Source organism: Dendrobates tinctorius, unplaced genomic scaffold (genome assembly GCF_039654945.1).
Source record: "Dendrobates tinctorius isolate UK_male_01 unplaced genomic scaffold, ASM3965494v1 ptg000086l, whole genome shotgun sequence".
In the NCBI taxonomy this organism is placed as follows: domain Eukaryota; kingdom Metazoa; phylum Chordata; class Amphibia; order Anura; family Dendrobatidae; genus Dendrobates; species Dendrobates tinctorius.
Genome location: NW_027361754.1, coordinates 54,069,705 through 54,092,560, shown reverse-complemented (window position 1 = coordinate 54,092,560; position 22,856 = coordinate 54,069,705). Strand labels below are relative to the sequence as shown.

Below are 22,856 nucleotides of genomic sequence, written 5' to 3'. Positions count from 1 at the left end.
AGTTTTTCTTTCAAGAAAATCCTCCTTAGCTGGAGAATCCCAGAGGTTTTCTGTGGGATTCAGGTCTGGAGAAGGTGCAGGCCACTCCACTTTAGGTACCCCAGTCTCCAGCAGACGTTCCATAATGATGCGACCTCAAAGAGCAGGAGCATCATCATCCATGAAGATGAAATTAGGCCTGTGTTGTTTGTGCAGAGGCACAATGACAGGATTAATAATGTTATTTAAGTAGTAGGGGCTTGTCACAAAGTGTAGGGCAGTTCTGTAATCACTAGACACACCTGCCCACACTAACACCACCAAAGGCTCGTCTGGTGACAACAGTGGCTAACGCATAGTGCACTCCTCGACGTCTCCAACATCGTTGCTGGCCATCTTTTTTGCTTAGCTTGAATCAACTTTCATCTTTCAAAGCACTAAGGCCCACTGGTCCCTCGTCTAGTGTAGATGCTCCCTGGCCCCTGGTGGTAAAGTCAGGTGCCCTTGCAAATCGTCTAGCATGCAGGCCATGCTGATGTAAATGGTTTTGAATGGTATGATGTTACACTTGGGTGCCCCTCTCCTCCCATAAAAGTGCCTGGAATTGTGACTGTGACACATTGTTCACAACGAAGCGGTCATTAGTGTGGGATGTGGCAAAAGACATCCACTTCTGACATTCTCAAAGGGTCTTGAGTTTCTCTGTTGCAACCTGCTGATGACCTCTGTGACACCCCAACTTCTGTGGCCACTTTCTTCTGAGAATATTCTGCTTGAAGCCTCGCAATGGCGAGGTACTGTTGATCAATTGTTAGGTGTCATCTTGGTCTTATGATGGCAAAATGGGAACAGCATGATGTGGTGGACTTTTTAAATACCAATTCTAATTGAACCCCAAGATTTATTGGCCAATTCATGGATTAAAAACACCTGTTGTGAATTTTGCCATTAAGCTCTTTGTTAGAGAACAGCAAGTTGTGAAAAAAGTAATGAAACATTGAAAAGCTGGACAAGTGCATTCAAAAATTTAGGTTACGTTAAGTTCACCTGAAAAGGGTAGAGTATCTTTTAGGTTCATCCTGAAATTTTGGCCTAGAGCCAAATATCCCTAACTTTTTATGAGCAGTGTATTATAAAAGCAATAATTGTGTGGGTACAACCACAAGGATATCTACCGCTACATGGATGGCCAATGGAGAGGAGCCTGAATTTTGCTACTCCATACAAATCTACAGGAGGTGTGGAAATAGTTGAGTGCACCAATTTTATTATACATAAATCCATACCCTATTTTACCTTACTTTGTTGCAAATACATAAAAACAATACAGAACATGAGAAAGTACATAGAAACCGGGAGAAGGTCCGTCAATAACATCTATTGAATTATTTGTTTAGTCCACATTGATAATCACCACACGACATCAACAGTTGTTTCCGACAAGCACTGAGCCAGATGGCTGTCCATATCAAGCTGTGAAAACCTGGAGAAAGAAAAAATACAGTCAATATATATATATATATATATATATATATATATATATATATAGCATTTATAGTACATTAAAGTATATTAACATTGTGAGAGCACAATAAAGGGTTCTCAAAGGCTGTTGTAAAACTTATTTCACTGCATGTTGTACTTACTGTTTTGGAAATGACATCAAACATATGGGGCAGTTGTCAAATGAATTTGTGACATCTGCTGCTTTTTTTGCGCTCTTTTTTTTTGTATTCTCTTTGCTACTACCCTCTGAAGTTTCTTCATCTACCAATAAAACATTAAAGTGGGGCTTTGCCTCTGTTTTAGGTTCCTGTGCTATCTTGTTACTTTTCAGTGAAGATACTGTAGTCCATAAATTTGTTTTTTGGGTTGCCTGGTGCTGCTCCTTGTTACGCTTTGTGGAACTTTTTTGTGATGTACGTGGATATAGAATATTCTTTGAAGAACCTTTTAATAATGTCTGTGGCTTAGTAGGATTTTCTTTAGCACTTTTTTGTGACATTGGTGGCAACATGACAAAGTTTGTTGAAGCATCTTGTGGTGTGGGCAGGTCTTGGGCATTTCTTTCCCCACTATAGACTGGTAATCCAACTTGCTCATTCAGCAAAACTGTAGGTTTTCTTGAATTAGAAATTTGTTTTTCTAGAATTATATCGGGTGAGGACTTGTTAATGTGCTCAACACTTCCTTCGATTTCTTGTACACAAGGCTTTTCTGCATTATTAGTAGTAATGAAAGAAGGCAATGCAACCCATTCAAAGTTCTTGTTGCCAACTTTAAACACTTCGGTGTTGATCATCTCCTTTTCCTTCCTGCTCATCTAAAGTTGATATTTAAATATATTAAAAAAAAAATGTTATAGGACACAAGCTAGATAATGGGACTGAGTGAACAGAGGCACAAATATATACCACGCAAGAGATAATTGCACCCCACATCTAAATTCTACATTTTGTTGCTGAGTGAGAACAATCATGCATTAAAGGGGGTTGTCCACTACTAGGATAACCCCTTTTTGAACTAAATGTTTGACCCCGATAACATTTTAAAAAAAACCTTATACTCCCCTGCCATGCCGGCGCCGTTGGCACTCGCAGGCCTGAAGCTCTGGTGTGGTGAAATGACATGTGATGCCTGGTGCATAATAAGCGCTGGCGTCACTGTCTCCGCCTTCGTACAGATTGAACATGAAGAGGACTGCACCTAAACCCTGACTTTCTCTTCATGTTAAATCCGTACTAAGTCAGAGACAGTAACGCCAGCGCTGAATATCAGGGAGCCGGTCACATGTCACAACACCACAGCAGAGCTCTGGTATCGCAAGTGCTCACAACGCTGGAACGGCACAAGCACGGGTGGCGTGTATAGGCTTTTTTATTCTATTGGGGTCAACCATTTACTTCAAAAAAGGGTTGGCCTTATAACAGACAACCCCTTTAAGTTTAGTCTTCTTTTTGATAGGATGAAAATATTTTCATTATAACAATAATTGCAGCTAAATATTAGATCTGTTAAATTGAACACCTTCATTTACAAGCAACAATCACCATAATATTGATTTTTGTAAGCTAAAATTTACCTTCAGCTTATCATTCTCACACCTACAATATCATATTCCTTCATTTTCGCATGCAAGTACAATGAGGATAACATTAAAAAGTGACCTACAAAGGATACATCTCCTCTGTAGAAACCTCAAAGTAAAAAAACAATATACATTTCCCAAATTATTATAATTAAGAAACAAAAATATTCCTCACTAATTTAGTAATGAAAGCTCAGGACCTTTAAAAGACTGAAACTAGCTCAAGGTGGGACTCTCTACTGTCTGGTTATTTTGAAAGCTGTGAGACTTCCTGCTTATACTACTATGTGAGTGGAGACTCTTACGTCATGCTGAATATAGTTATATACGTGACTGTGTAACATGAATCTGTATTATGGAGCGACAAAGGGAAGATAAGCACAGCAGTATAAATATAGCGTTCACTGTGTTTTAGCTGCTCTATTTAACTCCTTCCCGATATGCGCCGTTTACATAAGGCACAATGCGATCGCGTTGTGCCGATGGTGTCCATCGGGGTGAAAAATGGCCGCGATGCATTGCAGAGTATTAGATCAGCAATCTATCAGTTTGACATTGATATCACATCCTAGGACAATCTAGAAAAGATTTAAGAAAAATTTAATAAAAATTGTAAAAATATAAAAGAAAAAATATTCCAATAAAGTTACGTTAAAAAAAGTACACATTTTATATCTCGCGTCCGCAATGACCTGACCTATAAAACTGTTCCACTAGTTAACCCCTTCAGTGAAAACCATAAAGAGGCAAAAAACTATGCTTTCTCATCATATCGCCAAACAAAATGTGAAATAAAACGCGAATAAAAAATGGTATGTCTAAAAATGTCAACTGGTCCCGCAAAAAACAAGCCGCCATACAGCTCCGTCAGCAGAAAAATAAAAAAGCTATAGCTCTCAGAAAAAAGCTAAGCAAAAATTATTTTTTCTATAAAATGTTTTTGTGTAAAAGCACCAAAACATTAAAAAATATATATATAAATGTACTATCGCTGTAATATCGTACTAAACATCAAATAAAACTGCCTTATCAATTTTACAAGCGGATCATAAAAAAAAATTCCTATTATTGCTGCCTCCCAAAAATCGGAACAGAAAGCGATAAAGAAAAAAATGTCATGTGCCCAAAATGGTACCAATAAAACCGTTAACCCGTCCTGTAGCAAACAAGCCCTCACATCACTGTCAGTCGAAATATGGAAAAATTATAAACCCCAGGAAAAAAAAAAAAAACAACTGACTTGGGGTCCCCCTATAAAAAAAATCAAACCAGCAAAGGGTAGGCAGACAGCTGCAGGCTGATATTAATAGCCTAGGAAGGGGCCAAGGATATTGCCCCACTACAGGCTAAAAAAAAAAAAAAAAAAAAAAAAAATCAGCTCTCAGCCGCCCCAGAAACGGCGCATCTTATAGATGAGCCAATTGTGGCACTTAGCCTCGCTCTTCCCACTTGCCCTGTAGCAGTGGCAAGTGGAGTACATATTTGTGGGATTGATGTCACCTTTATATTGTCAGGTGACATCAAGCCCACGGCTTAGTAATGGAAAGGCGTCCATAAGACATCTATCCCATTACTAATCCTATAGTTACATGGTAAAAACAGCCAGAATAAAATCCTTTATTTGAATTAAGACTCCTTTATGGAATATTAATTTACCATACTTACGGAACGCCTAATCCCCGACTCCCTCAACAAAAATAAAATAATAAACCAACATTTAATACTCCCTGTCCGCCGTAGTCCATTTACCGAGTGTCCCACGGCGATCTCACGTGTAGAACAATGTAGATATGGCAGATGGCTAGCACTCGACTAGTGTAATGAATAAACGGTGCTAGTGAAAGGGAGCCTCTGGTCCCGTAAATGTAAAGTCAATATAGAATCACTGCACACGTAAATTATGCTAAAGTGAGCTTTTTATTATTTAATTGACGGTGATGAAGCGACAGCTGACGTTTCTGCCTAACAACGGCCTTTATCACATAGTCGCCCTTTTGAAGTAGAGTTTTGGTAGTCACCGGTTGAAGTTTATCACTGCTAGGCAATATTTAAAAAAAAATGCGGATTATCCAATATAACCAATAGTCCAGGTGCTAGAGGAGCAGAGATCCTGTTGGTATGGCAAAAAAACATTGGTGGCGCAGTGGGGGGATGCAGGCACCGCCGTGCCTCAGCAGTAAATTCACTGCTGAGGCACGGCGGTGCCTGCATCCCCCACTGCGCCACCAATGTTTTTTTGCCATACCAACAGGATCTCTGCTCCTCTAGCACCTGGACTATTGGCTATATTGGATAATCCGCATTTTTTTGAAATATTGCCTAGCAGTGAAAACTATCAACCGGTGACTACCAAAACTCTACTTCAAAAGGGCGACTATGTGATAAAGGCCGTTGTTAGGCAGAAACGTCAGCTGTCGCTTCATCACCATCAATTAAATAATAAAAAGCTCACTTTAGCATAATTTACGTGTGCAGTGATTCTATATTGACTTTACATATCAGGAAATGTGACTGCTCTACCTGTCCTCCGGCAATACACTGACAGAAGGTAATCGCTCCTGCATATCACTGCGCTGCCGTGAGAGTTAACCAGTTCATTAGCTCCGGTGCCCTCACTTACGGCACTGCTGCGTGGGAAAGTTCTCACACAGCGGTTTTGCCGTAAGTGAGAGAACCGGAGTTGATGAACTCTGGAGAACTCTCACGACAGCGCAGTGATACCCTGACAGGAGTTAATCGCTCCTGCAGTGTATCGTCGGCGGCCGAGTGAGATCACCGTGGGACACTTGGTACTAAATGGACTATGGCGGACAGGGAGTATATGTTGGTTTATTATTTTTGATTGCTTGCAGGAGACGCGGGCGTCAGGGATTAGGTGTTCGGTGAGTATGTATATAGTATGTGAATATGTATGTGATTATGTCAATGTTTTGAGGTTTTTTTCACAACTGAACTAAGGCGCCGGTTGATGACACTACTCTCCCATCATCGGCTCATGCTGTCTCTGTTATATGTGACATCAGACATAGCCGGATGGGAGTAGTAATCCCATCAGACGATGCCCAAGTACCATCACTATGGGCTGTTTGTCACATAGGTACACACACACACACAGACATCCGCAGACAACCGCAAACACACGCAGACACACGGACACACGCAGACAGACACGCACACATTCTTCGCCCTCACACTCTTCCTCCTTCTGACATCATCATTTCCTTTTCTGCAGCAAATCTGCAAACCTTTTTACACCTGCAGCTTTGCTACGGATTTGACTGACTCAGTGGAAGTCAATGAGTGTAGAAACACTGCAGATCTGCAAAAAGAATTGACATGCTTCGGAAAATAAAACGCTGCAAATAAGGACGGAAATTTCGGCAGCATGTGCACACCACTTCAGCAATGCCATTAACATTGCTTCAGTATTCACTTGCGTTTTTGGAGCATTTCCGCACGGAAAAGGAACAAATCCGCATCGTGTGCACATAGCCTTAGAAGAGCTAAAAAAAATATATACATTTATGGCAAGTGATAGGACTTCTTTAAATGTTATTAAAGAAACAAGCTTATTTCACCAGAATAAATCAGTGCTGTAAAATGGTAAAAGGTCTGACAGCATTATTTAACAGATGGTAACTTTCAATTCTTTACAAGTATTCTGTATCCCACCCAAAAAAAATTGAGGCAGGCTTTTTTTTTTTTTTTTACATAAAAGACCTGTAACCATAGTAACAGTAAAAATACTTGAGACACATTACCCCAATCGCTGAAGAAAAATTCAACAAGAGTGCATTTCCTGACAGGGCAACTCTGCAAAATTCACATTTGTGCCAATACAGCTGGAGAGCATTTAGTACCACAAATTGTTATTTAACTACAGTATTTTGGGAAACAGGATTTTTATTTGCAATCTACTGTAGCCAAAATGGAAAAAATAGACACTGCCAGTTTAAGTAACACAGGTTTTCAATAGAAAAGCTACATAATCTGTTCAAGTAATATCCCAGGTCTGAGCGTGCTTGTCATCCGCAAAGTAAAAATTTCTGTGTAGATGTACTTAATACATCATTACAATCTCATCTGATACCTATTGACCGATGAACTGCCAATGACCTTTAACTTACAGCCTTTAATTGATCACTACAGCAATTGTCTAAGAAAGGTGACATTTTATATCCTTTTATCATTTTCCAATATCAATAGCTGGATAAACCCAAAACACAAGGAAATACACTAGCATATCAATTTTTTTATGGATGATAGACACACTGTTGCTATTGTCTTCATGGGGCACACTTGCTTTGCTCCCAGTATTCACCACAGTGGCGTGTTAAACACTATTATTCTGGCTCCATAACTGGGCTGCAAGTTTGGGGCTCCTGAGACACCCATTTCTATGGATGTCTATATGGACCAGTACTCGCACAAATTGATTTCATCAGATAGCTTGGCTCGACTGCAGGAGGCATGAATTAAGATTCTAGAAGGAGGTTTATTTTCAAGCTGAATTCTTGTAGTTATGCACAATAACAGTAGGTAAAAAATTATGAACTAGAGGTATACAAAGATCATGCTTACACAAATATACCGTATTTTGCGGTATTTAGGGGAAAAAAAACCACTTTTTTTTTAAAAATAAAATGGTGGTGCCTCTTATAATCCATGTGTCTTATTACTAACCGGGGGTGGTAGCTGCGGTGAAGCATGGTCTCCGGATCGCTGCTGAAGAGGCAAGAGTGGTGCGTTGCTGCAAGCTACAGGCTGGGATGAGGGGATGTTCCAATGTGCGGCGCTGCGGGAGAAAATGGCTGCGGTGCTCTGTAGTGCGGGGGGCTCCGCCGGCATTTTGTGAAAGTCTGGAGTACCCCGCATATCCATTACTGCAATGCTGTGGCTTCCGGGCGGCACATGCTCAGATTGAGATCTCGGGTGCCGAGATCTCGTCTCCCGAGATTCTCAGGACGAGATCTCATTGCCGAGATCTCAATCTGAGCATGCGTCGCCCCCGGCGGCCATTTTCCCCAGAGGCCACCGCATCGCAGTAATGGATATGTGGGGGGCTTTCACAAAATGCCGGCGGAGCCCCCCCCCGCACCACAGCCATTTGTGTCCCCTTTCCGCCCGGGAGGATGCCATAGCTTTAGCGGAATGTGCCGTGATACCCTCCGGAGGATCTTCATTTCTCGCGGAGTATGCCAGACAAATCGCTTCCCTAATCCATTAGGACAGGGTACCACTCATGACTCCATACCCCTTCTTCCAGCCCTGGAAGGATCTAAACAGAGATCTACACTGCCTCCAGCTCCTAGACCTTTCAATGTATTTTAACACTACTCTTCTCACATTTAGGGTGTGGAATTTTTCTTCTTCGGGACTGGAGGGGTCACTGAAGGAGGGAAGAAGGATTTCTTGTGATCTGTGAAATCTACCTGCTACTTCGGTAAGATACGAGGGATCTAGCTTCAATATCAACTTATCCTGGAATGTCAATAGGAAGGGTGGATCTATGGATAGCACTTGGATGTCGCTGACTCTCCTTGCTGACGTTAGAGCCACTAAAAGGACAGTTTTTAGCAATAGGTATTTCGGCGACACTGAATCTAATGGTTCAGAAGAGGGTCCTGTTAGGGCATCCAGGACCTGATTTAAATCCCAGCAGGGAACTCTAGATATGTGGACAGGGTTAATCCATTCACAGGCCATGATGAATCTGGATATCAATCTATTACCTGCAACGTTATAGCCATAATGGGCCCCTAGAGCAGATACCTGGACTTTTATTGTATTAACAGATAGGCCTAAGTCCCTTCCCTTTTGAAGGAATTCTAGGATGGGTGAAATCAGAACTTCTCTAGTCAGGGTTTGTATGGAACTCTAGGAATTTCTTCCATATCTTGGTGTAGATTTTGGTGGTAGATTGCTTTCTGCTTTGTAGGAGCATGTTGACTAACCCATCTGAAAACCCCCTTGATCTTAGCATCTGCCTCTCAAGTTCCAAACCGTCAAGTGAAGGCTGTCCACTTGGAGGAATCGTCCTTGAGAGACCCTCGAGTCCTCCCTTCAGCCCCAAATCTGCCCTGACACTGACATGGTCTGTAGCCATGAGAACCATTGCCTCTTGGGTCAAAATGGCACTATTAAGATTATCATCGCCTTCTCCTCCCTGATGACTTGTGGTAACAGTATGGTTGGAGGAAAGGCGTACGCCAGCTCGAACTGCCAAGGAGCTTGAAGGGCATCCACTATTTCCGGGTGGTCTGCTATACTCAGGGAGGCGAATCTTTGCACTTCTCTGTTTTTTTCTCGAGGCAAAGAGGTCTATCTGGGAGAGGCCCCATAATGACACAACCTTTTTGAATATCTAGTGATTCAGACACCATTCTCCCTGCCGTAGCATATGCAGGCTTAGGAAATCCACCTCTACATTGTCCTTTCCTCTGATGTGGAGCGCAGAAAGGGATAGCAGATGCTTCTTGGCTAGGATGAAAATTTTGCTTGCGGAAGACATTAGCCTTTCCGATCCAGTTCCGCCTTGCTTGTTCAGATATGCCACCACTGTGGTGTTGTCTGATAAGTTCCTCACATGCCTTCCTCGAAGCTGCGAAATAAAATGGTATAGTGCATAATTAACCTCTTTTAACTCTTAAGTTTGAGGAATCTTGCAGCTCTTCTCTATTCCACCGACCTTGGGAGACTGCATTCCCCATGTGAGCACCCCATCCCCTATGGCTAGCGTCGGTAGTTACTGTACGGAATGGTGTTATCACCCACGGAACCCCTCCCGATAGATGATGGTCATCTAGGCACCATGCTAGAGAGGTTAGGACTATTTGAGACAAGTTTATCTTCTTTTCAAGATGACCTTGTAGATGTGTCTCCACTAGGAGAATTTGATGTTGTAATCCCCGGGTATGGAATTGGGCCCACCGGACTGCCGGGATACAAGTAGTAAGGGATCCCAATAGGGACATGACTTCCCTCAGAGACATGCATGGTCTGTCCATCGCTGCTCTCTCTTTCGCTTTTATCAATGAAATTTTTACCTGCAGCAGCAGACACCTGACTTGTAGAGTCTAGATGAAGAACTAAGAAGGACTGGAGGGTTTGTGGAACGGGTTGTCCATGCTCGGCGACCATCAAACTTAACTGAACTGGAATTGTTTTGTAAACAGGAATGGTCACAAATAAGTTCATCCAGCATCCAGGAACTCATTAATAGCTACAGGGAGCGACTAGAGGCTGTTATTTTTGCAAAAGGAGGATCTACGAAATATTAATGTCACTTTTATGTTGAGGTGCCCATACTTTTGCACCGGTCAAATTTTGTTTAAATGCAGATTGCACATTTTCTGTTAGTACAATAAACCTCATTTGAATCCAGAAATATAACTGAGTCCATCAGTTATTAGATATATGAAACTGAAATAGCTGTTGCAAAAACCAAAAAATTGTTATAAAGAAAAAAGGTTAACATTAATAGGGGTGCCCAAACTTTAACATATGACTGTATAGCGGAGTTCCCTACTATTAAAAAGTCATCAAGGTAAGGTATTATTAAAGTGTCATTCTGATGTTGGAAGGCATTCACCTCCAACATCACATTTGTGAAGATTCGGGGTGCCATGGAAAGGCCGAAGGGCACTGCTGTAAACTGGAAGTGATGGATCTCGCCAGTGAGGGAGACTGCCACTCTGAGGTATCTCTGATACCTGCCATGGATGGGACGATGGTAATATGCATCCTTTAGATCTAAGCCGGCCATCATACATCTAGGAAAGAGAAGCTTAATGGTAGACCTGATGGATTCCATCTTAAATTTATGATTATAAATGAATGTATTCAATTGTGTTAAATTAACCCCTTCGCACCCGAGCCTGTTTTTGCCTTCGTGACCGGGCCAATTTTTTCAATTCTGACCAGTGTCACTTTATGAGGTCATAACTCTAGAACGCTTCAACGGATTCTACTGATTCTGACATTGTTTTCTCATGACATATTGTACTTCATGATGGTGGTAAAAAATTTTAGATATGATCTGCACTTATTTGTTAAAAAAATCAAAATTTGGCAAAAATTTAGAAAATTTTGCAATTTTCAAACTTTTAATTTTTATGCCCTTAAATCAGAGAGTGATATCGCACAAAATAGTTAATAAATAACATTTCCCACATGTCTACTTTACATCTGCACAATTTTGGAAACATAATTTTTTTTTTATTTTTTTTTTAGGAAGTTATAAGGGTTAAAAGTTGACCAGCGATTTCTCATTTTTACAACAAAATTTGCAACACCATTTTTTTTAGGGACCACCACACATTTGAAGTGAGTTTGGGGGGTCAATATGACAGAAAATACCCAAAATTGACACCATTCTAAAAACTGCACCTCTCAATGTACTCAAAACCACATTCAAGAAGTTTATTAACCCTTCAGGTGCTTCACATGAATGAATGGAATATGGAAGGAAAAAATAAACATTTAACTTTTTTTCACAAACATTTTACTTCAAAACCATTTTTTTTTATTTTCACAAGTGTAAAAAGAGAAAATGAACCACTAAATTTTTTGTGCAATTTCTCCCGAATACGCCAATACCCCGTATGTGGGGCTAAACCACTGTTTGAGCACACGGCAGAGCTCAGAACGGAAGGAGTGCCGTTTGACTTTTTCAATGCAGAATTGGCTGGAATTGAGATCGGATGCCATGTCGCATTTGGAAAGCCACTGATGTACCTAAACAGTGGAAACCCCCCACAAGTGACCCCATTTTGGAAATTAGACCCCCCCAGGGACTTATCTAGATGTGTGGTGAGCACTTTGAACCCCCAAGTGTTTCACTAAAGTTTATAATGTAGAGCCGTGAAAATAAAAAAAAATCATTTTTTTTCCACAAAAATGAACTTTTAGCCCCCAATTTTTATTTTCACAAGGGTAACAGGAGAAATTGGACCCTAAGAGTTGTTGTCCAATTTGTCCTGAGTACGCTGGTATGCCATATGTTGGAGAAAACTACTGTTTGGGCACACGGTGGGGCTCGGAAGGGAAGTAGTGACGTTCTGAAATGCAGACTTTGATGGAATGGTCTGTGGGTGTCATGTCGCGTTTGCAGAGCCCCTGATGTACCTAAATAGTGGAAACCCCCAATTCTAATTCCAACCCTAACCCCAACACACCCCTAACCCTAATCTCAGCCCTAACCATAACCCTAACCACAAACCTAACACCAACACACCCATAACCTTAATCCCAGCCCTAGCCCTAACCCTAGCCCTAACCCTAACCCTAGCCCTAGCCCTAAAGGCCCCGTCTCACTAAGCAATCTCGGTAGCGAGATCGCTGCTGAGTCACAACTTTTGTGACGTAACAGCGATCTCACCAGCGAGATCGCTATGTGTGACAGCGATCATCGAGCGGCCCCCCTGCCGGTATCGCTGAAAGAAATCTCTGGACATTTCTTTGGTCGCTGGTCTCCCGCTGGCCAGCACGCATCGCTGCGTGTGACAGGCGGGAGACCAGCGATCAGGTGTAAAAAATAATAAAAAATATAGTTATTCTCACCTTCCGATGTCCCGTTCAGCCATCCTGCCTCTCTCCCCGCTCCGGTCCCAGTGATCCTTTGCACGAATGACCGCGAGACTTTGTTATCCCGCGAGACTGTGACATCTCGCGGTCATTCGTGCAAAGGATCACTGGGACCGGAGCGTGGAGAGAAGCAGGATGGCTGAACGGGACGTCGGAAGGTGAGAATAACTATATTTTTTATTTTGATTCTATTTTTTACAGGGATGGCCAGCGATGCCGGGCGCTCGGCATCGCTGTGCTGATCGCTGGTGAAGCTGTCTGTGTGACAGCTCACCAGCGATCACATAGCGACTTACTAGCGATCCTGACACCTTGATATCGGTGTCGGGATCGCTGGTAAGTCGCTTAGTGTGACGGGGCCTTAACCCTAGCCCCTGCATTTTTTTTTTTTTACTTTTTTTTTTTATTTTTGTCACAAGATCGCTGCACTGCGATCTGACTCATAGTAACGCCACTTCACCTCTGATCATCTGTCAGTGTGAGATCAGAGGAGAAGCAGCGTTACTATGTGACAAGATCGCTGCCTGGCACATAATAACGCCACTTCTCCTCTGATCTCACAATGACAGATGATCAGAGGTGAAGCAGCGTTACTGTGTGACAAGATCGCTGCCTGGCACAGCTGTGCCAGGCAGCGATCAGCTGTGCCAGGCAGCGATCTAGTCACACAATAACGCTGCTTCACCTCTGATCAGCTGTCAGTGAGATCAGAGGGAGAAGCCGCGTTACAATGAGGGAGATCGCCGGGAAACAAGCAGCTTTCCCAGCGATCGCTCCCATTGGCTGCTGTGACGCTGACGTCATCGGGACCTGAACCAATCAGGTCTCGATGACGTCAGGGGTCCCAGCATGCATTGCGCACCGGGATCCCTGCGTTAGAAGGTATGTGGGGGTCCCGGGGGGCACAAAACCGCCGACAGTAGATAAACGTCGGCGCTGCACAAAGCCCAGCAAGCGCCTACGTTTATCTACTGTGGGCGGTCGTGAAGAGGTTAATAGTCGTTCTAAACGAGCAGTCAGGCTTGGAAACCAGGAATAAGGGGGAATAAAATCCTCTTCCTTCCTGTTCTTTTGGAACCTGAATTAACACATTTTTGGCTAATAAGCTTCGAATCTCCGAGGCGCCGGACCTCTGACCTTTCCCGGCGCCTGCGCACTACAGTACTTTACTCTGCCCTCAACAGGGCAGATAAAGTACGCCTGCGCAGGAGCAGAGGGAGAAGCAAGGAGGAGGACATCATCGTATGAAGATGGAGGCGCCGGACCGAACCACGACACCCACCACACCCGAGTCCGCCCCCCGGTGAGTATAATCTAACGTGTTTTTCTTATCTTTCATGTTACATCGGGGGCTTATCTACAGCATTACAGAATGCTGTAGATAAGCCCCTGATGGTGGTGCCGGCAGATGATAGGGCTAAAATGGGGTGACACATTCCCTTTAAATAGCCATTTCCCCTCAAATTTCGCGGCCCCCGCCACCTGTACCGCCCCTTCCGGTTTTTCCTCTCCAGAAGTGTCCAGTCATCTGTTGGGCAGGAGCGCGTCTGGTGTAACGCGCGTGTGCAGCCCAGCATCATACCTCCAGGACCGCACCGTTGCCACCCGCGCTCTCAGCTGGAATATTCGGTCTGACCCGGGGGTTCCTCAGCTACTTCCAGGGCAGGCGTGCCTGTGATTTGCGCATTCGCGGGTCCCCGATTCTCCGGGACCACGGTGCTGCCGGCATTGCAGGGAGAACAGAGGTCAGGCATCTCCTCCTCCAGTCCCGCGCCCCTAAACGGGCCGGGACGGTTCTATCCGGACCCTGACGGCGCATCTCCAGCATAAACTACAGGCGGCCTCCCCCGCACCCGGCGTTCAGCTACCGATTCAGACGAGGGGGGAGCCAGGCTTCAGCACTCCCCCGACGCTGCTTCCAGACCGCAGCCCCTGCCATTCGCATGGATACTGCGCAGGCGGCATGTTGGTCCAGGTATTTTTCTTTCTTGTAGGGAATCTTCCTGCGGTTCCCATAGGAACAGGAAACCAACTGAGGAGAGGTGGACCACACCTTTTATTTCTGTAGGTTTCCTGTTCCTATGGGCGGATCCCTCTCTCCAGTGGGTGCTGTCGAGGCGAAGGGTAAAAAGTGTGTCTTACGGTCCGAAAAATACGGTAATTTGACATTAATTTTTAAAATTTGACCAGTGTCATTTTATGTGGTAATAATTCTAGAACTCTTCAACGGATCCCAGTGATTCTAAAATTGTTTTTTTCGTGACATATTGTACTTCATGTTAGTGTTAGATTTTGGTCGCTAAGATTTGCATATATTTATGAAAATATTAAAAATTTGACAAAAACATTTGAAAATTTTGCAGTTTTCAAACTTTAAATTTTATGCCCTTAAATCAGATAATTATACCACACAATAACTAATAAACATTTCCCACATGTCTATTTTACATCGGAATAATTTTTTTGAAACTTTTTTTTGTTAGAAAGTTAAAAGGATTAAGGCTATGTGCCCACGTTGCAGAAATGCTGCGGAAATGGGAAAAAAAAAAAAAGTGGGAAAAACAAATGTTTGCGTGCATGGCAGGGATCGGTCGAGAAGGAATGCAAAATTTGCTGGAATTATGAGACGTCTTGTCATGTTTGGAGAGCTCCGATGTGTCTAAATAGTGGAAACCTCCCACAAGTGACCCCATTTTGGAAACCAGACCCCTAAAGCAGGGCTGTGGAGTCGGAGTCGTGGAGTCGGTGCTCATTTTGGTGGAGTCGGAGTCAGAGTTGGAGTCGGTATAAAATGGACCGACTCCGACTCCTAAAATATATAATAAATTGGGTACAGTAATTCAATGCAGGATGTGCTGAATATTTTTTTTATAGGAGTTTGGGAAAGTTCTGAAATGTCCTATAAATGACTGTTCTATTCCTGATCTAAGGCTACATTCACGCACAGCGTTTTTCCTGTGTTTTTTGAGGATACGTTTTTCAGCTGCAAAAGCTGATCATCTTTTTAAAAAACTGCATCACCTGAAAGGTTTTTGAGCTCATAGATAATGTTTTCAATAGCAAAAGCAGATTAGAAATCTGCTCTATCTATATATCCATTTATCCATATCTGTCTATCCATATCGTATCTGTACCAAAAAGAATGAAAACCGGGTAGTACACCAATATATATTCTGTTCTATCTAAATATCTTGATTATTGGATCATAAAAATGATTAAATGTCTGAGGTTCACATTGTACTACAATAAATTTTTCACTTAAATATAAGCAATATGTGTGGGAGTCGGAGTCGGAGTCGTGGAGTCGGTGTAAGGGAAATTGAGGAGTCGGAGTCGCAGGTTTGGCTTACCGACTCCACAGCCCTGCCCTAAAGCAATGCATCTAGATGTTTGGTGAGCACATTGACCCCACAGAATTTGAAAATTAAAAAATAAAATTTTCCCTCAAAAATGTTGATTTTTCATTTTCACAAGGGTAATGGAGCAAAGTGGACCATACAATTTATCCTGTGTGCACCAAAACCCCATATGTGGTGAAAAACTAGTTTTAAAGCACAATGCAAAGCTCAGAAGAGAAGAAGTGCCATAGTGGAGTTCAGATTTTCCAGGAATGGTTTGAGGGTGCCATGTCACATTGGCAAAGCCCTTAAGCGTCAGAAGAGCAGAAACGTCATTTTACAGACTACACCGCTCAATGAATTAATCTAAGGGTGCAGTGGAGCATGGTGACACCACATGTGCCTCACAGAAACTTATACCATTGTGAGTTGAAGAAAGAATAATTAAATTTTTACAGCTAAAAATGTAAAAATGTGGGGCTATCAGTTTTTTGTGCAACTTGTCCTGAGTATGCCAATACCATTCATGTAATCGGGAATTACTTTAGAGGCACAATGCAACACTCGGAAGGCAAGGAGAACCATAATTTAGTTCAGATTTTACAGTTATGGCTTGCGGGTGCCACAACTCACTGGGAAAGTGGACTTTGAAGGGCCTATATATATTGGAAATCCTCCAAAAGTGATACCATTTGAAAAACGCACCCCTCACAAACTATAAAACTGTTGTCAAGATTTTTTTTTTAACCATTCAGTTGCAAAGTGGAATGAAAAACAAAACTAAAATTTTATCTCTAAACTTTTGCTTAAGCCCCAAATTTCTCACTTTTGCCAGAGGTAACACCAAAAAGTGGATCCCATAGTTTGCTATTCACTTTCTTTCGAGTGTGTTGACAACCCACATGTAGTCAAAAAGTTCTGTTTGGACCAACAGCAAGGCTCGGAGCGTAAGGAGCAATATTTGAATATTGGAACACAAATTTGACTGAAAGACGGCGGGCGCCATGTCGCATTTGCGGGGGCCTTACGGTGCCTAAACAAGCAGAACACCCCCCCCCCCCATTGACCCCATTTTGAAAACTACACCCCCCCAAGTATTTTATCCAGGGGTATAGTGAGAATTTTTAACCCACAGGTATAACACAAAAATTTGATAACAATAGGTCGTCATTAAAAAGTTCATTTTTTTCCACAAAAAAATTGTTTTAGCCCCAAATTTCTCACTTTTGCAGGAGGTAACACCAAAAAGTAGACACACAGTTTGTTACCCACTTTATGTGGATAGCGATACCCCAAAATGTAGTCAAAGTTTTGTTTGGACAAACAACGGCTCGGAACGAAAGGAGCAACATTTGAATTTTGGAACACAAATTTCCTGAAATAGATTGCAGGCGATAGGTCACCTAAGGCTACTTTCACACATCAGGTTTTCGGCGTCAGGCGCGATCCGGCAAATGTTTCGTAAAACCGGATGTGACGGATCCGGTTTTCTGCCGGATCTGTCTTTTTCTTGACAGACAAAACCGGATCCGTCTCATCCGGTTCATCCGTTTTTCGACGGATTACGCCGGATCCGGTTTTTAAAATTGACCCTTGTGGCCTTCCGAACGGGATTGGCTACTGGAAAACTATATATATAGCATGTTCCTACAGCCCTTCTTTGACAGGTTGTAGAGGAGAAAGTGCAGGTTGGAGAGAAGAGCAAGTTACTGGCGAAGATGGATGTTGTCATTGGAAATATTTTGAAGAATTTGGCGGATTTTATAGCGGAGGCGAATCGTTTGAGGGTGATTGTTCTGGAGAAGAAGAGAGCGAGACAGCAGCGCATCAGGCATCGTAGACGACGTTTGTGGATCCACCCCATCACAGCCAAGAGAATGACGCGTGGGGTCTATTCTACACTCTGCATGGACCTTCGACGAAACTCGGATACATTTTTTGGATATGTTAGGATGAAAATGGAGAATTTTGATTACTTGGTGGAGCGCATTGCACACCTCATAAGAAAAGCGGACACCTATTGCCGCTTCTCTGTTTCACCCGCAGAGCGTCTGATGGTGACTTTAAGGTAAGCCACATTTATTGGATATGCTCGCATCAGAGCACACTTTCACTGCAATCTTGTTGGTGGTAGTTTGTATCTCCAAGTGTTATAGGTCAGTTTTGGTATGTAATGCTGTGATTTAAAACTAATTTATTGTTTTTTAATTCCCCACAGATTTCTTGCAACTGGAGAATCCCTTTCGTCACTGCATTTCCAGTACAGACTCGGGATTTCCACCATATCTGGAATTGTGAAGTACACATGCCGTGCACTGTGGGACTCCTTAGCTGAAGAGTTTTTACCAGAGCCCACAACAGAGAGGTGGATTGAAATTGCTGACAAGTTTCAACAGATATGTCAGTTTCCAAACTGCTTGGGCGCTGTGGACGGGAAACATATCCGCATTGTAAAGCCAGCTGGATCGGGATCGGAATATTTCAATTACAAGAAATATTTTTCAATTGTCCTCATGGCCATCGCTGACGCGGAATACAAATTTATTGCGGTTGATATTGGGGCCTATGGCCGCTCCAATGACTCTCAAGTTTTCAAACTGTCTGCCATGGGGCGTAAACTGTATGGAAACACCTTCCAGTTCCCACCACCTAGACCGCTGCCGCAAACATCTGGTCCACCTATGCCATTTGTCTGTGTAGGGGATGAAGCCTTCCAGCTGTCAGAACACCTTTTGAAACCGTACTCTAGCAGAGGATTGACAAGACCAAAACGCATTTTTAATTACCGCCTCACAAGAGCAAGAAGAATGGTTGAATGTACCTTTGGTATTCTGACAGCCAAATGGCGGGTCCTATTGACTGCGATCAACCTCAAGACAGAAACTGTGGACGAGGTGATCAAAGCGTGCGTGGTACTCCACAATTTTGTTATCTGCAAGGAACCCATTTCCATTGAGGACACCTCTGAAGAAACCACCTTGCAAGATTACCATGACATTACCACTAGAAGTTCTGTGACGGTTTCAGTAATGAGGGACAATTTTGCAATATACTTTATGTCACCTCAAGGCAGAGTACACTGGCAGGATGACAGAGTGTGAAAGATTTGTGCCCTAACCAAACTTGTGTACCTTCTGGACCAACAGTATATACCTTTGCCAACCAAAGTTGGCTATCTTGTCATGGTCTTACTATTTTTAGCTTTAGGCCACAGGTGTGTACCTGGTTGTGTTTTATGCAAAGTATTTCACCTTTTAACAAAAGTTGTGTACATTGTTAGGAAATGACCAACAATAAACACAACTTTTTAGGTGAAATACTTTGCTTCAAACACAACCAGGAACACAACTGTGGCAAAAAGCTAAAATTTACCCACAGTTATATACCTAGTTTTGAATACCATTTCACCTTTTAAATACCCTGTATTTAACCTTTTTCGCCGCAGAAAGAAATGACAGACAACCAGTGTAAAATAATTTAACTTTTATTGAAAAATGTTTTTTTTAGTAAACTTTTTTAAAATTTTAATAAACTTGTTTAATAAAGCTTTGAAACCATAAAACTGGTCATTTTTATTTAAATACACACATTATAAATCTGTGTAGTGTGTGGTGGAAATACTGCTGGAGGGGCTGCGGGACACTTCGACACTGGAAGTGTGGAGAGAGGACTGGGATCGTGGTGGGGAAGGAACAGTTAGAGGTGAAGGTGTGGAAAAAACTACAGAATGGGTGGACATGTGGGAAGCAGAAGAGGTGGTGGGTGGTGGAGTGGAGGGTTGGGCAGGGACTGTAGGAGCAGATGATGTTGATGGCAAGTTGTATGGGGAAGGAGTTTGGTACGGGGCAGGTTGCTGGAAGTGGGGAGATGTCTGGTACGGGGCAGGTGGCTGGTGCTGGGGAGGTGGCTGGTGCTGGGGAGGTGGCTGGTGCTGGGGAGGTGGCTGGTGCTGGGGAGGTGGATGGTGCTGGGGAGGTGGATGGTGCTGGGGAGGTGGATGGTGCTGGGGAGGTGGATGGTGCTGGGGAGGTGGATGGTATGTAATAGGAGGGGGAGGATGGAAAGTGGCTGGTGGGGGTGTAGATGTAATAGGAGGGGGACGATGGAAAGTGGCTGGAGGGGGTGTAGATGTAATAGGAGGGGGGAGGATGGAAAGTGGCTGGAGGGGGTGCAGGTGGAGGAACTAGTGTAGTGGGAGGAGGAGGTTGGGAGGTAACTTGCTGGAGAGCAGCGTGGCATGAATGCATTACATGCATCTGCTGGGCAGGAGAGAGCGTTTCCATGCGCTCCACAACAGACCTGAAAAAGGTGTGGTTTGGCGAAGATCTTGCTTCTGAATGCATGGTTTGCAGAAGTGTCTTCACCTCCAGAATGCTGGAGTTGATCTGCTGAAAGCCTGCAGAGATTTGCTCTGACAAGACTTTTAGACAGTTCTGGAAAGATGCATTCAGATGCAAGAACTCTGGCGCATAAGTCTTTTCCTGACCCCTCTGCCGCTGCCGCCCAGTACCCGCAGGTGTACTAGAGGTGGCAGGGGCAGAAGGGTGGGGTAAAGGGAAAGCGATCTCCTCACCAGCAGCTTCATGTAATGTAGGCGGCCACGATGCTCCTGTGCTGGTGGATGGGACAGATGGGTCGAATGTGTGGGAAGGCTGGGAAGGTGCAGATGTACCGGGGCGGTCGAAGTGTCCCTCGGTGCCGGTCTCCTCAGGGATCGCCTCAGAAGGGTCCAATCGTGCAGGCTCCCGAGTGCTGCTCACCGTGCTGTGGAATAAAGAGAAAAAAAAACAATTAAAATACTGACATGGTATGGCCCTGGCTGAAAAAAAAAATTTACATCTAACATTTTTTTTCACATGTGGTGTGTAATATTTACCTTCTAGTGACCATTGTTTCCCGGAGGAACGACAGGGCTTCTGCGTACTTGCTCCTGCGTCCTCCAGATCCACTCGGGGCCCGCATCTCTTTATTGAACTCCTTCTTGAAACGATCCCTCACAGACCGCCACCGATTCACAATTCTGTTCCCTGAAACGAGAAAGGACAAAGTGGTTAGTATACAACATCAGTGTTTCCCAAACTCCAGTCCTCATGGTCCCCAGGGGTCATGTTTTCAGGATTTCCATAGTAAATAGAAATCCTGAACACATGATCCGTGGGGACAACGAGGACTGGAGTTCGTGAAACACTGGTTTACATCAAGCAACCGGTACTGTATATACTTACGCTCTTTAATCTGGGCCCGAACATCGAGGTCCTCCCAGCGGCCCACAAGGAGCGAACAGATTTCCTCCCAGAGTCGTCGGGTAACGATAAGGTCAGCGTGGCGGCGGTCAGCCATATTCCAGAGCGGCTCCCTTTCTCTGACGAGATCGATGAGGTGGTCAACATCGAGTCCTCCATCCTCACCGTCAGAGTCGGGAGCACGCTGTGAAGGCTGTTAAAGAAAAAGACAAAAATAACATAATTAGCCTCCACAAAAGAAATGAAATAAAAAGTGCAAAAAAACAAAGCAAAAATATTTATACTTACACGCTGGTGACCGCCGCGTTGCTGTCGCCGACGACCCTGGGAGGCACTGCGAGGACCTCTTGGCCGAGCACCAGATTGGGAAGACTAGAGAAGAAAACAAAAAATGTTAATGTCTTTGGATGTAGGCATTTGTTTGCTGTGTGTGGTCTGCAGAACATTGTTTTCTATGTGTTGTGTGTAGTGTGATGTTGTGTTTCTGCGTTTGATGCAAAAAACTTACCAATTGTGAGCCCACTCCAGGTGTCTGTCCACCCCTTCCTTCTTCTTCTGGGAGCTCCTCTTCATCTTGTGAATCCTGTTTTGAAATAAAAGGTAATGAATAGACATATATTACAGAGATGATGGATTTTGGAAATAAAAACTTACCGTCAAACGCTGACGATGCGAGGGAGGGCTCCCAGAAGATGATGTGCTGTCTTCCTGGTGGACACACTCCATGCCTGTGGGTGGTGTTCCAGCTGCTGCCATTGCTGCTGCTGCATCTATTGGGCGGCTGTTGAATAAAGAGAAACAAAGGGCCAATGAATATCTTGATATTCAATAGCCCTAGTTTGGAGGAATGGGGGATTTGATAATTACCGTCTCTCATCTGCTGCTGGCCTCCCCTCCTCAGCATGTTCCATTTGCTGCTCCATTTGGGGTGGTGGTGGTGCTGATGGTGCTGCAGTGGTCTCCTGCCTTCTCCTGCTGCGCTTGGTTGCTTTCTTGGGTGGCATGTTGGGTGTGGCTGTGGGTCCCACTGTCTTGCTTTTATACATGTCTTGTGGGCAGAGCTACTGAGCATGCTCAGACCAAAAAAACCGGATCCGGCTTTCGCCGGATCCGGCGCATTGCGGCGCTCATAGGCTTTCATTGTGTGAAAAAGCCGGACGCACCGGATCCGGCGTGTCCGGCTTTTACGCCGGAGACAAAAAACGTTACAGTAGCCGTTTTTTCCAGACGCCGGATCGCGACACATTGCCGGATCCGGCGAAAACCGGATGAAACGCATGGCCATCCGGCGCGATCCGGCGCAAATGCAAGTCAATGGGGGGGAAACCGGATCCGGCATTGCATTTCGCCGGATCCGGTTTCTGTCAAAAGCGCCGGATCGCGCCTGACGGCGAAAACCTGATGTGTGAAAGAGGCCTAAGGCACCTAGACAGGAAATACCCCCACACAACGGACCCCTAAAGAATTTTATCCAAGAGTATAGTGAGGATTTTGAACCCACAGATACGACAAAAAATTTGATAACATTAAGTCGTCATATTGATTATGCTGCTTGAACACAAGTGCTAGCTACTTGAGTTTGCATTGGGGTGCTCAGGAATGCACCAAGTATGGGTGCTCAAG

At 43.8% G+C, this 22,856-nt stretch overlaps 1 protein-coding gene across 5 annotated transcripts in view; it reads right to left on the bottom strand.

Annotated features, from left to right (window-relative positions):
• Positions 1-1,226: 1,226 nt before the first annotated feature.
• Positions 1,227-22,856, bottom strand: part of FAAP20 (FA core complex associated protein 20) — a 55,788-nt gene continuing 34,158 nt past the window's right edge. For all 5 annotated transcript variants that reach the window (XM_073585403.1, XM_073585400.1, XM_073585402.1 and 2 more), the window contains exons 4-5: positions 1,626-2,302; positions 1,227-1,462 (exon numbers count right to left, since the gene is read on the bottom strand). In XM_073585403.1, coding sequence (XP_073441504.1) covers positions 1,390-1,462; positions 1,626-2,302 — 750 coding nt within the window. In that variant the 3' untranslated portion in view covers positions 1,227-1,389. The remainder of the gene's footprint in view (positions 1,463-1,625; positions 2,303-22,856) is intronic.